Raw genomic sequence first — 12300 nt, forward strand, 5'->3', positions numbered from 1 at the left:
ATTGATGAAAGAAATTGAAGATGATACAAAGAAATGGAAAGATACTCCATGTTAATGGACTGGAAGAAAAAATATTGTTAAAATGTCTATACTACCCAAAGCAATCTACTAATCTAATATAATCTCTATCAAAATACCAACAGCATCTTCCACAGAATTAGAACAAAAGATCCTAAAATTTATATGGAACCACAGAAGATTCTGAGTAGCCAAAAGAATTTTGAAAAAGATGGGACGCCTGGGTGGCTCAGTTGGTTGGACGACTGCCTTCGGCTCAGGTCATGATCCTGGAGTCCCGGGATCGAGTCCCGCATCGGACTCCTGGCTCCATGGGGAGTCTGCTTCTCCCTCTGACCTTCTCCTCATTCATGCTCTCTCTCACTGTCTCTCTCTCAAGTAAATAAAAATAAAATCTTTAAAAAAAAAAAGAATTTTGAAAAAGAAAAGCAAAATCGGAGATACCACAATTCTAGACTTCAAGTTATATTACAAAGCTCAAGAAATCAAAACAGTATGGTACTGGCACAAAAATAGACACATATACCAATGGACTCTGAAAGAAAACCCAGGAATAAACCCCCAATTATGTGATAATTATATTAATCTTCGACAAAGCAGGAAAGAATACCCAATGGGAAAAAGAAAGTCACTTTAACAAATGATGTTGGGAAAAGTGGACAGCAACAAGAATGAAGCTGGACCACTTTCTTACACTATATACAAAAACAAACTTGAAATGGATTAAAGATCTAAATGTGAGACCTGAAATCATAAAAATCCTAGAAGAGAGTGCAGGGAGTAATGTCTCTGACATTGGCCAAAGCCACATTTTTGTAGATATGTCTCTGGAGGCAAGGGAAATAAAGGCAAAAATAAACTATGGGACTATATTTTTAAAAAAAAGTTTCTGTACAGCGAAGGAAATAATCAATGACACTAAAAAATGACCTACTGAACGGGAGAAGACTTTTGCAAACAACATACCCAACAAAGGGTTAATATCCAAAAGATACAAGGAACTTCTACAGCTCAACAGCAGAAAAGCAAATAATCCAATTTAAAAATGGGCAGAAGACATGAACACACATTTCTCCAAAGAAGCATCCAGATGGACAACAGACACATGAAAAGAAACTCAACATCACTCATCACCAGGGAAATGCAAATCAAAACCACAATGAGACATCACCTCACAAGTGTCAGTATGGCTGAAAAATAAAATTACAAGAAACAGCAAATGCTGGCGAGGATGTGGAAAAAAGGATCCCTCATGCACTTTGGTGGGAATGCAAACTGGTGCAGCCACTGTGGAAAACAGTATGAGTTTCCTCAAAAATTAAAAATAGAGCTATCCTATAATCCAGTAATCACACTACTGGATTCACCCAAAGAAAAGTAGACACTAATTCAAAGGGATACATGCACCCTTATGTTTAAGCAGCATTATTTGTAATAGTCAAATTGTGGAAACAGCCCAAATGTCCATTGGTAGATGACTGGATAAAGAAGATGTGATGCATATATATATATATCACATTCCAGCCATATAAAGGAATGAAGTCTTGCTATTTGCAACAACATGAATGGAGCTAGAGAGTATAATGCTAAGTGAAATAATTCAGTAAGAGAAAGACAAATACTCTTTGATTTCACTCATATGTGGAATTTAAGAAACAAAACAAGTGAGCAAAGGGAAAAAAGAGAGAAAGAAGACAAGGAACAGACTCTTAGGGCACCTTATGGCTCAGTCGGCAGGGCAGGCGAGTCTTGATCTTGGGGTTGTAAATTCAAGCCCCATGTTGGGTGCAGAGATTACTTTAAAATAAATCTTTAAAAAGAGAGAAAGAAACAGACTCTTAACTATAGAGAACAAAATGGTGGTTACCAGAGGGGAGGTAGGTGAGGGGTGGGTGAGATAGGTGATGGGGATTAAGGAGGGCACCTGTTGTGATAAGCACAGAGTGATGTATGGAATAGTTGAATCACTGTGTTGTACACCTAAAACGAATGCAACACTGTATGTTAACTACACTGCAATCAAAATTAAAACAGAACCACTATGAAATACTTCACTCCCACTAGGATAGTTACAATAAAAAGATAGATAATAAGTGTTGGAGAAATTGTCACTGCTCAGATGCTGCTGGTGGGAATATAAATGGTGCAGCTGCTGGAAAATAGATTGGCAGTTCCTTAAAAGGGTAAACATAGAGTTATCACATGACCCAGTATTTCACCTCCCAGGTATATATTCAAGATAACTGAAAACATATGTCCACACAAAAACATGTGTGCATATATTATAGCAAGATTATTCATAATAGCCAAAAAGTAGAAACAAGCCAATTGCCCAAGAATGGAATAACAGTAAACAAACTGGTATATCCACACAATGGAGTATTACTCAGGCGTGAAGAGGAATGTGGTACTAACAGAACATGGAAGAACCTTGGAAACATTATGCTTGGAGAAAGAAGAAAGAAGACTATATGTCTTATGACTCCATGTATATGAAGTGTCCTGAATGGGTAAATCCACAGGAACAAAAAGTAGATTAGTGATCAGTGGTTGCCAGAGCCTGGGGATAGAACAGACTGGAGAGTCAACTGCTAGAGAACAGAAGGTTGCTCTCAGGGAGTAGAGCATGCTCTGGAGTTAGGCAGTGGCTGGTGATGACTACACAGACCTGTGAATGTATGAAAACTCACCTTAAAACAGTGTACCTTTAAAAATGGTGAATTTGGGGCGCCTGGGTGGCTCAGTGGGTTAAAGCCTCTGCCTTCGGCTCAGGTCATGGGCCCAGGTTCCTGGGATCAAGCCCCACATTGGGTTCTCTGCTCCACGGGGAGCCTGCTTTCTCCTCTCTCTCTGCCTGCCTCTCTGCCTATTTGTGATCTCTGTCAAATAAATAAATAAAATATTTTTTTTAAATGGTGAATTTTATGGTATGTGAGTTGTATCTTGAGGGTAAACTTAGCCAATTTGTACTGAGAAGGTCATGCCAGCTGTGAGGAGAGCAGATCAGAGGTGGGGGTGAGAGATGCCTTAACAAATGGACATGTGAAAAGGCTTTGGAGTTTATAGAGGTCATGACTTTGACCATGTCATAGAATAGAGCTTACTTTTTCAACTACAGTGATGGAAGCAGAGAGTGGAGGCCTTGCACTGCCCATGATGCTAACCTCCAAGGATTTGGTTCTTGTAAACCTCCCCAGGAATTCATTTCCCATAAGCATTCTTCTTCTTCTTTGTCTTGGTCCTATGATCAGTGCCCCCGGAGCACTGGGACCCAAGGCGGTTTCTCAATGATAATGTGCATCTGATGCAACAGCTCACACACTTTTTTAATAACTCCCATTGCTCCTGCCCTCAGCAGCCTCAGCCCAGCTTCATTGCATGAATTAAGCCTAAGTTTTGTTCCCTGAGGAGTGTCCTTTCCCTTAAGGCCAGTCTTCTGTGTTCTTGGTCTGACAGAGGCCAGCAAAGGAATGGAGCTGCCAGAGAAGGGTGGTCTGGAGGGTGGAGGTTCCAAGTCCCCTTGGCCACTTTGGGCCAGAGGTAGGTGATGGCTACTGTGTCCTTCTCATGGACAAGTCAGCACTGAAAAGGCTCCTGCAAAGCCTATTGTAAGACCAGCATGGGGTGGAGAGAGGGTATGGGAAAGTCACTGGGCAAGGATGCTGGGGGACGGGGCTTGGGAGAACAGTTAATTTTATCTGGAACTAAGACTTTTGTCCATACTGGCTTATGTGTTGTGTGGAATTCAGGACAGAGGGTGGGAGGGAGAGCAGAAGAGACACAGCTGGTTTCTCCCCCATCTCCCACACACATACTCCAGCTTCTTCCCACACCTAGAAGAAAACACACCAGGTCTTTCTCTCACACTTCCCGCCCTCTACTGTTTCCCTTTTAATCCTCTGTTCTTCTCCTCCTCCTGCCCGCTGCTCTCCCACTCTGAGTCTCCATTCCTTCTCTACTGCTATGTCTCCATCCTCCCTTCTTCAAGATCTTGTCTTAATAAGACCTGTTAATACTTCCAAGATGACCACAGACTAGATTCACCCCCCACTTTTAAAATTTTTTTAAAGATTTTATTTTATTTATTTGACAGACAGAGATCACAAGTAGGCAGAGAGGCAGGCAGAGAGAGAGGAGGAAGCAGGCTCCCTGCTGAGCAGAGAGCCTGACGTGGGGCTCGATCCCAGGACCCTGGAATCATGACCCGAGCCGAAGGCAGAGGCTTTAACCCACTGAGCCACCCAGGCACCCCTCACCCCCCATTTTTTGAATCCCTTGTCCCCCCCCCCCCCCTTAGTCCTGCATGGACGAATTTCACAAGAGTATGGTGGATGGGAAACAAGGTTGAGCAACAAAAGAAAAGGGTCTGGAATCCTTCTCTTTCCCTATTCATATCCATGACCCTCAGTATGTCACTTTATTTTGCCTTCCCATCTAAATCTATTCTTTTTGCACGTAGGCGGAAGAATCATTTCAAAGATTCTTACAAGTTCGTGAAAAGCATGCTGGCCATGCTAAGAGGACGCTTTTAGGTTTGTAACTCTGGTGATAGTGGGAATTATAATTTGGAGTTCCCTTTAACTTCTCTTGAACTGAACTTTTATTCGTTGGCGACTTGCTCTCTTTTCATCTCTCACAGTGGTCTGGTCCATCCCAACACATCAAGCCATCAAGCATCCTTTTAGGAATTATCTATGAGAAAGGCTATGTGTGCCCCCAGGAACTTGGGATACTTGGGATTGGGTGTAGCACTCAACATATCAGACTTGCAGGAACTTGGGGTACTTGGGGTTGAGTGTAGCACTCAACACATCAGACTTGCATTGAAATTACAAACACAAGTGAGGAGACATCCTTATGGAAAAATACCAGTTCGTGGTAATGTTAGAGAATAGTTCATTATTCTCAGGCCTTGAAGGAAGGGTAGGATTCAGATAGATGAGCAGGATGGGAAGGCAATCCAGGTGGGGTACTGGACTGATGAAAGAAAGGTCCTGACGCCTAAGGAACTCAGGAGGGGCTCAGTTTGGTTGAAGTCCAGGGTTCTCAGCAGAGAGCAAGTAAGAAGAGAATAGTGCTTAGGAGTGCAGAATATGGGACTCATCAGACCTGGGTCAGAGTTCCAGCTTTGCTACTCACTCTCAGTGTGACGTGGGACAAATTATTTAACCTTTTTAAGCCTCCGTTTATTTGTTTGTAAAGTGGGGATAATTAACAGTATTTACTATATTTTATAAGGATGCAAATACTATATGAGAATTAAACAGGTTAATGTTTATAAACTGTTTAGCGTAGTGCCAACACCTAGCGAACACTCAGTAAATGTCTGCTACTACAATGACAGCAATTCCTGTCACCACTACAAGAAATGTTGACTACTTCAGCTACTGCTAAGTGGCAGATGGGTCTGCAAAGAAAGGTAGGAGCCCTTGAAAAGCCATCTAAGTGTGAATTCTTTCTTATAGGCATTGAAGAACCATGGAAAATCTTGAAAGTTTTGATGTAGATGGAAAACGTCTTTTAGGAAGTTGACGTTACAGACTGTGCATCTCTGACTAATGAAGACATAGAGACGTGTGTGACAGTTGTAATTCTTATAGGGATAAAGGTAAAAGTAGGGATACTAGAGCTCTGTTGTTGGCATTTTAGGAATCCATAATTAGGTGGGAGGGGTTGGGGGGAAAGGGTTAGAGGTCGGGCGCTTTCTCAGAGAGGCCAAACCAGGCCATTTAAGATGCTGCCCACCCAGTCTAATCTTGACAGCATGTGGTAGAGCAAGGGCACAAAGCCGGAGACAGAGATGTATTACCCTCTGTTAGAGTTGTTCTGACAATGCCCCTTGAGTGTCTGCTCCACTGCCGCCTGTCTCGCAGCTTTCCACCCCAGTGTGCCGGGGTAAGCCTTCTTTAACCCTGTCTCATCACATCATTTCCCACCAAAAGGCGTACAGGGGTTCTCAGTTGTCCATGGGATGCTTTTCATACAGTCTTATGCTGACAGTTGGTGGAGTCACAGGATTAAAAAAAAAAATGCATCTTCTTGGTACACCATTTTTACACACCTATTGGGGTTGAATGTGAATTCTAGGGATAAAATAAAGATGACAATATTTTGAGTCTTGGAACACCTCACAGATAATTTCAGAGATAATTCTGTTTCATAATTGTAGATAGAAGACTTTTTATACTTATTCATTCAATTCCCTATAAAAAGCATATCATGGCAATTGCTGTTTTCTTCTCATATGTCAGGTAGGAAGCAGGGCGGAGAAATCCTTTTAGGCTCTATTGTCTTCACAGGGTGGAGCCTCAGGACAAGTTTTCCTGAACGATTAGAGAAAATTTTAGAAAGGTGTAACTTGAGGGAATGGATTTTAACATTAAAGAACTAAGTTTATTTTTCAAGGGAATGCCTGCTAGAACTTCCACTTACTGAACTAATGAAATCTGTTTCTTCTTTATTCTGTATTTTCTGTAACTCCTTGATCTTAGCAATCAAAGTTTATAAGCCACAATACTTAAATTAAAAAAAAACCCTCAAAGATTGTCTAGACATATGCCTATAATAGAAAGTTCCAATAGTTTTTAAAATATAAAGCTTGAGAGTTCAAGGAAATTTTGCATTTGTCCTGGGATGTTCTGAGATATCTCTACAGATGGCCTCACGGCAACAATGCCATTAGAGAAGTATTTATATGGAAAAGCCTGAGAAATCCTAATCATCCCAGATTTAGCCAAGATCATCTGCTTGTTTGCTTTACATTTGGTTCCAAATTAGGGCATGAAAATTTCTTCTAATCCACACCTCTCTTCCTCGGCAATGAATCATACGCAGCTCAAACTGCCATGACGAAGCATCTATTTGTTTATCTAAAATCATTAGTCTCTGTATCCTTTCAAGATTTTTGCAGCCAGGATAATGATATTTGCCATCACCTGTACTTGCTGACATGTTTGTTAATTTTCTTCATTGATTCAACCATGTTTGTGGAGCCTGTAGTTCACATGGCACTATGTTGGGCACATTAGGTATGAATCAACAAGAAACCTGTGGGACACGGACAGAGTAATACAAAGCAGGGAAAGACCCATAAAAGCCTGGGATATGATGTAGGGTGTGGTTAAGGAGATAAGTCTGTGAGGGCCTTGAAAATGTATTTATCTCCATGGAAGGCTCTCCTAAATTCCATCTTAGAATATATTCAACAATGACTTTGATCAACTTATTCTGACTCTCCTAAGGTAAATGATGGAATTTTCATGATTTTTTGCATGGTTTTTCTTTAGGCATGTGGGGAAGATCCCATGGAAGCACAGAATATCACACAGGTGTCAGAGTTTGTCCTCATGGCATTCTCACAGACCCACGAGCTCCAGAAATTTCTGTTCCTGGTGTTCCTGTTTGTCTATGTCACCACTGTTGTGGGAAACATCCTTATCATGGTCACAGTGACTTCTGACTCCCGACTCCACAGCCCCATGTATTTTCTGCTCCGAAATCTGGCTGTCTTAGACCTTTGCTATTCCACAGTGACTTCTCCAAAGATGCTGGTGGACTTCTTTCATGAGGTCAAGACCATCTCCTACCAGGGCTGCATGGCCCAGATCTTCTTCTTCCACCTCCTGGGAGGTGGGACCGTCTTCTTCCTTTCAGTAATGGCCTATGACCGCTACATAGCCATCTCCCGGCCCCTCCACTATGTCACCATCATGAACACTCGATTGTGTGTGTGCTTGGTGGTGGCTGCTTGGGTAGGGGGATTTGTTCACTCCATTGTCCAGCTGGCTCTGATGCTCCCATTGCCTTTTTGTGGCCCCAACATTCTGGATAACTTCTACTGTGATGTCCCCCAAGTGCTGAGACTTGCCTGCACGGACACCTCCCTCCTGGAGTTCCTCATGATCTCCAACAGTGGAATGCTGGTCCTCATCTGGTTCCTTCTCCTTCTGATATCTTACACGGTCATCCTGGTGATGCTGAGGTCCCACTCAGGGCAGGCGAGGAAGAAGGCAGCTTCCACCTGCACCACCCACATCATTGTAGTGTCCATGATCTTCATTCCTTGTATCTATATCTACTCCCGGCCCTTCACCCCCTTCCCCATGGACAAGGCTGTGTCCATCAGCTACACGGTTATGACCCCCATGCTCAACCCCATGATCTACACACTGAGGAATCAGGAGATGCAGGCAGCCATGAAGAGATTAGGCAAGCGCCTTGTAATATGTAACAAGGAATGAATATAAAAATATTTTGAGTTTAAATGACAAGTCTTCCCTCCGAACTTTTATTTTCCCACATGAAAAGTGGAGGGAAATCTTTATAGACTGTGACATTTGAGATGAAATCAGTGCTTCTCTGAATCTACTCCTGTGTCAGGTATTGTGTTAGACATTTTCTCACTTTGATCTCAGCCTTATAAAATGGACAGTGGATATATTGGTTCATATTAAACACTTTAGCAAATGAGAGAACTCAGAGAGAAGTAACTTGCTCAATGGTGAACCACAAGTATGTTGCTGGAAGAGCTTGGCCAGGACTTGGTTCTTCTGACTCCAATTTTAGAGGCAAGGCTGTGGGTGGGATGTGAAATTCAAGGTTTCCCACAAACACAACCGAAAACCTGGAGAGTTCCTCAGCTGTGGATGAATATCTGTGATGACTGGTGAACAGTCTCATCTTAATTCTGGAATAATCACAATCTTTTCTGCTCCCTGCTTTTACTCTTCTTTCTTTATCTATGGAGTTCTGTAACTTTACTCAGCTAGGTATTTGCATCCACTGATGGTTGTCAATATTCTTTTACCCATTCAATCTATTGGTTCCATTTGTAAATAACCAGAAGTCACTTACTGGTTCAATTTTTTTTTAAATATTTTATTTATTTATTTTGACAGACAGAGATCACAAGTAGACAGAGAGGCAGGCAGAGAGAGAGGAAGGGAAGCAGGCTCCCCTGCTGAGCAGTCCCAGGATCCTGGGATCATGACCTGAGCTGGAGGCAGAGGCTTTTACCCAACAAGCCACCCAGGCGCCCCCTGGTTCAATTTTTTAAATAGTTATCTTGGGTCTCTTTCTTAATTTATGAAAATTTTGCTTTTCTGTGATCCAGAATTCAATTCTAATGATGGTAGGAAGCAAAGAAGTGTTAATTATAATCTATAACATTGACCTAAAGGAGAGAAATGGGAGACATTTCCTCAGATGTACTTACACATGATCTCACAACATGAGATACTCACTTTTGAACTGAATTTGTTGAAAAAAACCTCTTTTAGATGAACACAGCTATATCCTTGAGAATTTAAGACATCTCTTACTGAAGCTATACTATGTTTATGATATAAATGTTATTTGGACGTAAATTTATTAACCCTAAATGGGTTGGTGCAATGTCTTTCAACTATAAACACTGTACAGAAAAAAATTTAAAAGTTGTTCATGGGCCGCATGGGTAACTCAGTTGGTTGCGTGACAGACTTTTGGTTTTGGCTGGGGACACAATCTCATGCGTCCTGTGATTTGCCCCAAGTCAGGCTCCACACTCAGCAGGGAGTCTTCTTGAAGATTCACTCTTTCTGTTCATGTCCCCTACTCATGCGCATGCTTTCTCTCTAAAGTAAATAAATAAATCTTAAAAAAATAAGTTGTTCATAAAATGGCTTAAATTAAAAACATTTCCCATGTTCTGATGCTGTCTTAAATTGTATAGTGAGACACTAACAGGAATTGTAGCCAAGGCACTCTGTCTGCGCTCTAACTCCTGCTGGTTGTGTTTCCTTTGGACATCATTGAATCTCTACTTCTTTAGCTATAAAATTTCCATAATTGCTCACAGTGTTGTGTGGGTCAGTGGGGTGAATGGAAAAATTCCAACACAGGTCTTGGCATATTGTAGGCATTCAATTAATGTTAGTTCCCCCACCATTCCCATTTCCAATTGTTTTTTGACTTCTCATCAATACTTTTTCTCCAATTTTAATTCCAGAATAGTTAATGTACAGTGTTAAATTAGCTTCAGGTGTACAATATAGTGATTCAACAATTCCAACTATTACTCAGTGCTCATCAAAATAGGTGTCCTCCTAATCTCCTTCACCTATATCACCCATCCTACCACCCACCTCCCCTCTGTTGGCTCTCTGTAGTTAAAAGACTATTTTTTGGTTTGTCTCTTTTTTCCCCTTTGTTCATTTGTTTTGTTTCTTAAATTCTACATATGAGTACATATGATATTTGTCTTTCTCTTACTGATTTATGTCACTTAGCATTATACTGTCTAGACCCATCTATGTTGTTGAAAACGGCAAGATTTCATTCCTTTATATGGCTGAATAATATTCCATTATACAGACACACACATACACACATATAAACCATATCTTATTTATCTTGTCATCTGTTGATAGACACTTGGGCTGTTTCCACAATTTGGCTATTGTAAATAATACCTCAGTAAACATACAGGTGCACATATCCTTTTGTATAGGAGTTTTCCTAGTCTTTGGGTAAATATGGAATAGTGCAATACTAGCGTGGTTTTATTTTTAATTTTTTGAGGAACCTCCGTATTGTTTTCCACAGTGGCTGTACCAGTGCATGAGGGATCCTTTTTCTCCATATCCTCGCCAGCACTTGTTGTTTCTTGTGTTTTTTATTTCAGCCATTCTGATAGGTAAGAGGTAACATCTCATTGCGGTTTTGGTTTACATTTCCCTGATGATGAGTGATGTTGAGTGTCTTTTCATGTGTCTGTTGTCCATCTGGATGTCTTCTTTGGAGAAATGTGTGTTCATGTCTTCTGCCCATTTTTAAATTGGATTATTTGTTTTTCTGCTGTTGAATTGTAGAAGTTCTTTACTTTTTTGAACACTAATTCCTTTTATGGATACATCATTTGCACATATCTTTTCCCATTCAATATGTTGTCTTTCAATGTTGATTGCTTCCTTCATTGTGCAGAAGCTTTTTATTTTATTGTAGTCTCAACAGTTTATTTTTGCTCTTATTTCCCTTGCCTCAGAAGACATCTACAAAAATATTGCTTTGTCTGATGTCATAGACATTACTGACTGTGCTCTCTTCTAGGATTTTATGGATTTAGGTCTTACATTCAGGTTTTTAATGCATTTCGAGTTTGCTTTTGCATATGGAGTAAGAAAGTGGTCCATCTTCACTCTTTTGCATGCAGCTGTTCAGTTTTCCCAGCACCATTTGTTGAAAAGACTTCTTTTCCCCACTGGGTGCTCTTTCCTGCTTTGTTGAAGATTAATTGACTTCTGGGTTTCTTATTCTGTTCCATTGGTGTATGTGTCTATTTTTGTGCCAGTACCATATTGTTTTGATTGCTTGAGCTTTGTTGTATAAGTTGCAACCTTCCCACCGATACTTTTAAATTACACCAAGAGAGTCATTTGGTTCTTTAGGGTCTAAACAATCAGGACTACTGAAGTAATGCTCTATTGTCATTTTGTTTATATAGGATTAGTGAAAACAGCTCTCTTAGAAGTTGTTGATGGAAGGCTGTAAATTATTTCAGTTTTAGCAGATTGAAACAATTTTGTTAATGTAACTCTACTCAACTGACACACGATGGTACATTACTTTCAGGTGTACCTCTGGGTGATTCAGCTTCTCTATCTGGTATGCTCAATCATAGTTTGATCCTGGCTCAGAGAATACTTCATGTCTCAGCCTTATGAATCTGTTGATCTTGCCATTCCAGTTCTATTTTTTAAAAGATTTTATTTACTTATTTGAGAGAGAGAGCAAGAGAGAATACATGAGCAGGGGCAGAGGGAGAAGGAAAAGCAGAATCCCCTGCTGAGCCAGGAGCCTGATGTGGGGCTCTATCCCAGGACCTTGGGATCACAACCTAACTGACTGAGCCACCCAGGTGCCCCTCCAGTTGGATTTTTTTCTTTAAAGATTTTATTTATTTATTTGACAGACAGATCACAAGTAGGCAGAGAGGCAGGCAGAGGGAGAGGAAGGGAAGCAGGCTCCCTGCTGAGCAGAGATCCTGATTCAGGGCTTGATCCCAGGACCCTGAGATCATGACCTGAGCCGAAGGCAGTGGCTTTAACCCATTGAGACATCCAGGTGCCCCACCTCCAGTTGGATTTTTAATCAAGTTCAGGGATGATTGAGGTGTGAGGAGGAAAAGACCTCATTCAACCTTGCCAAAATATTTACTTTACATTGGATCCATGAAAGGTGGTGTATCTGTCCGAGTTCCACCAGAGCAACAAGACCAGTTGGATATAGATGACATATGTCTAA

General features: G+C 41.0%; 1 protein-coding gene across 1 annotated transcript; it reads left to right on the forward strand.

The window, feature by feature from the left end:
* Positions 1-7322: 7322 nt before the first annotated feature.
* On the forward strand, positions 7323-8258 carry LOC132003555 (olfactory receptor 4D1). The gene has a single exon (XM_059379085.1). The coding sequence runs from the start codon at positions 7323-7325 to the stop codon at positions 8256-8258; it is 936 nt and encodes a 311-aa protein (XP_059235068.1).
* Positions 8259-12300: the final 4042 nt, after the last annotated feature.

This window comes from Mustela nigripes, chromosome 16 (genome assembly GCF_022355385.1).
Source record: "Mustela nigripes isolate SB6536 chromosome 16, MUSNIG.SB6536, whole genome shotgun sequence".
Taxonomy (NCBI): Eukaryota; Metazoa; Chordata; class Mammalia; order Carnivora; family Mustelidae; genus Mustela; species Mustela nigripes.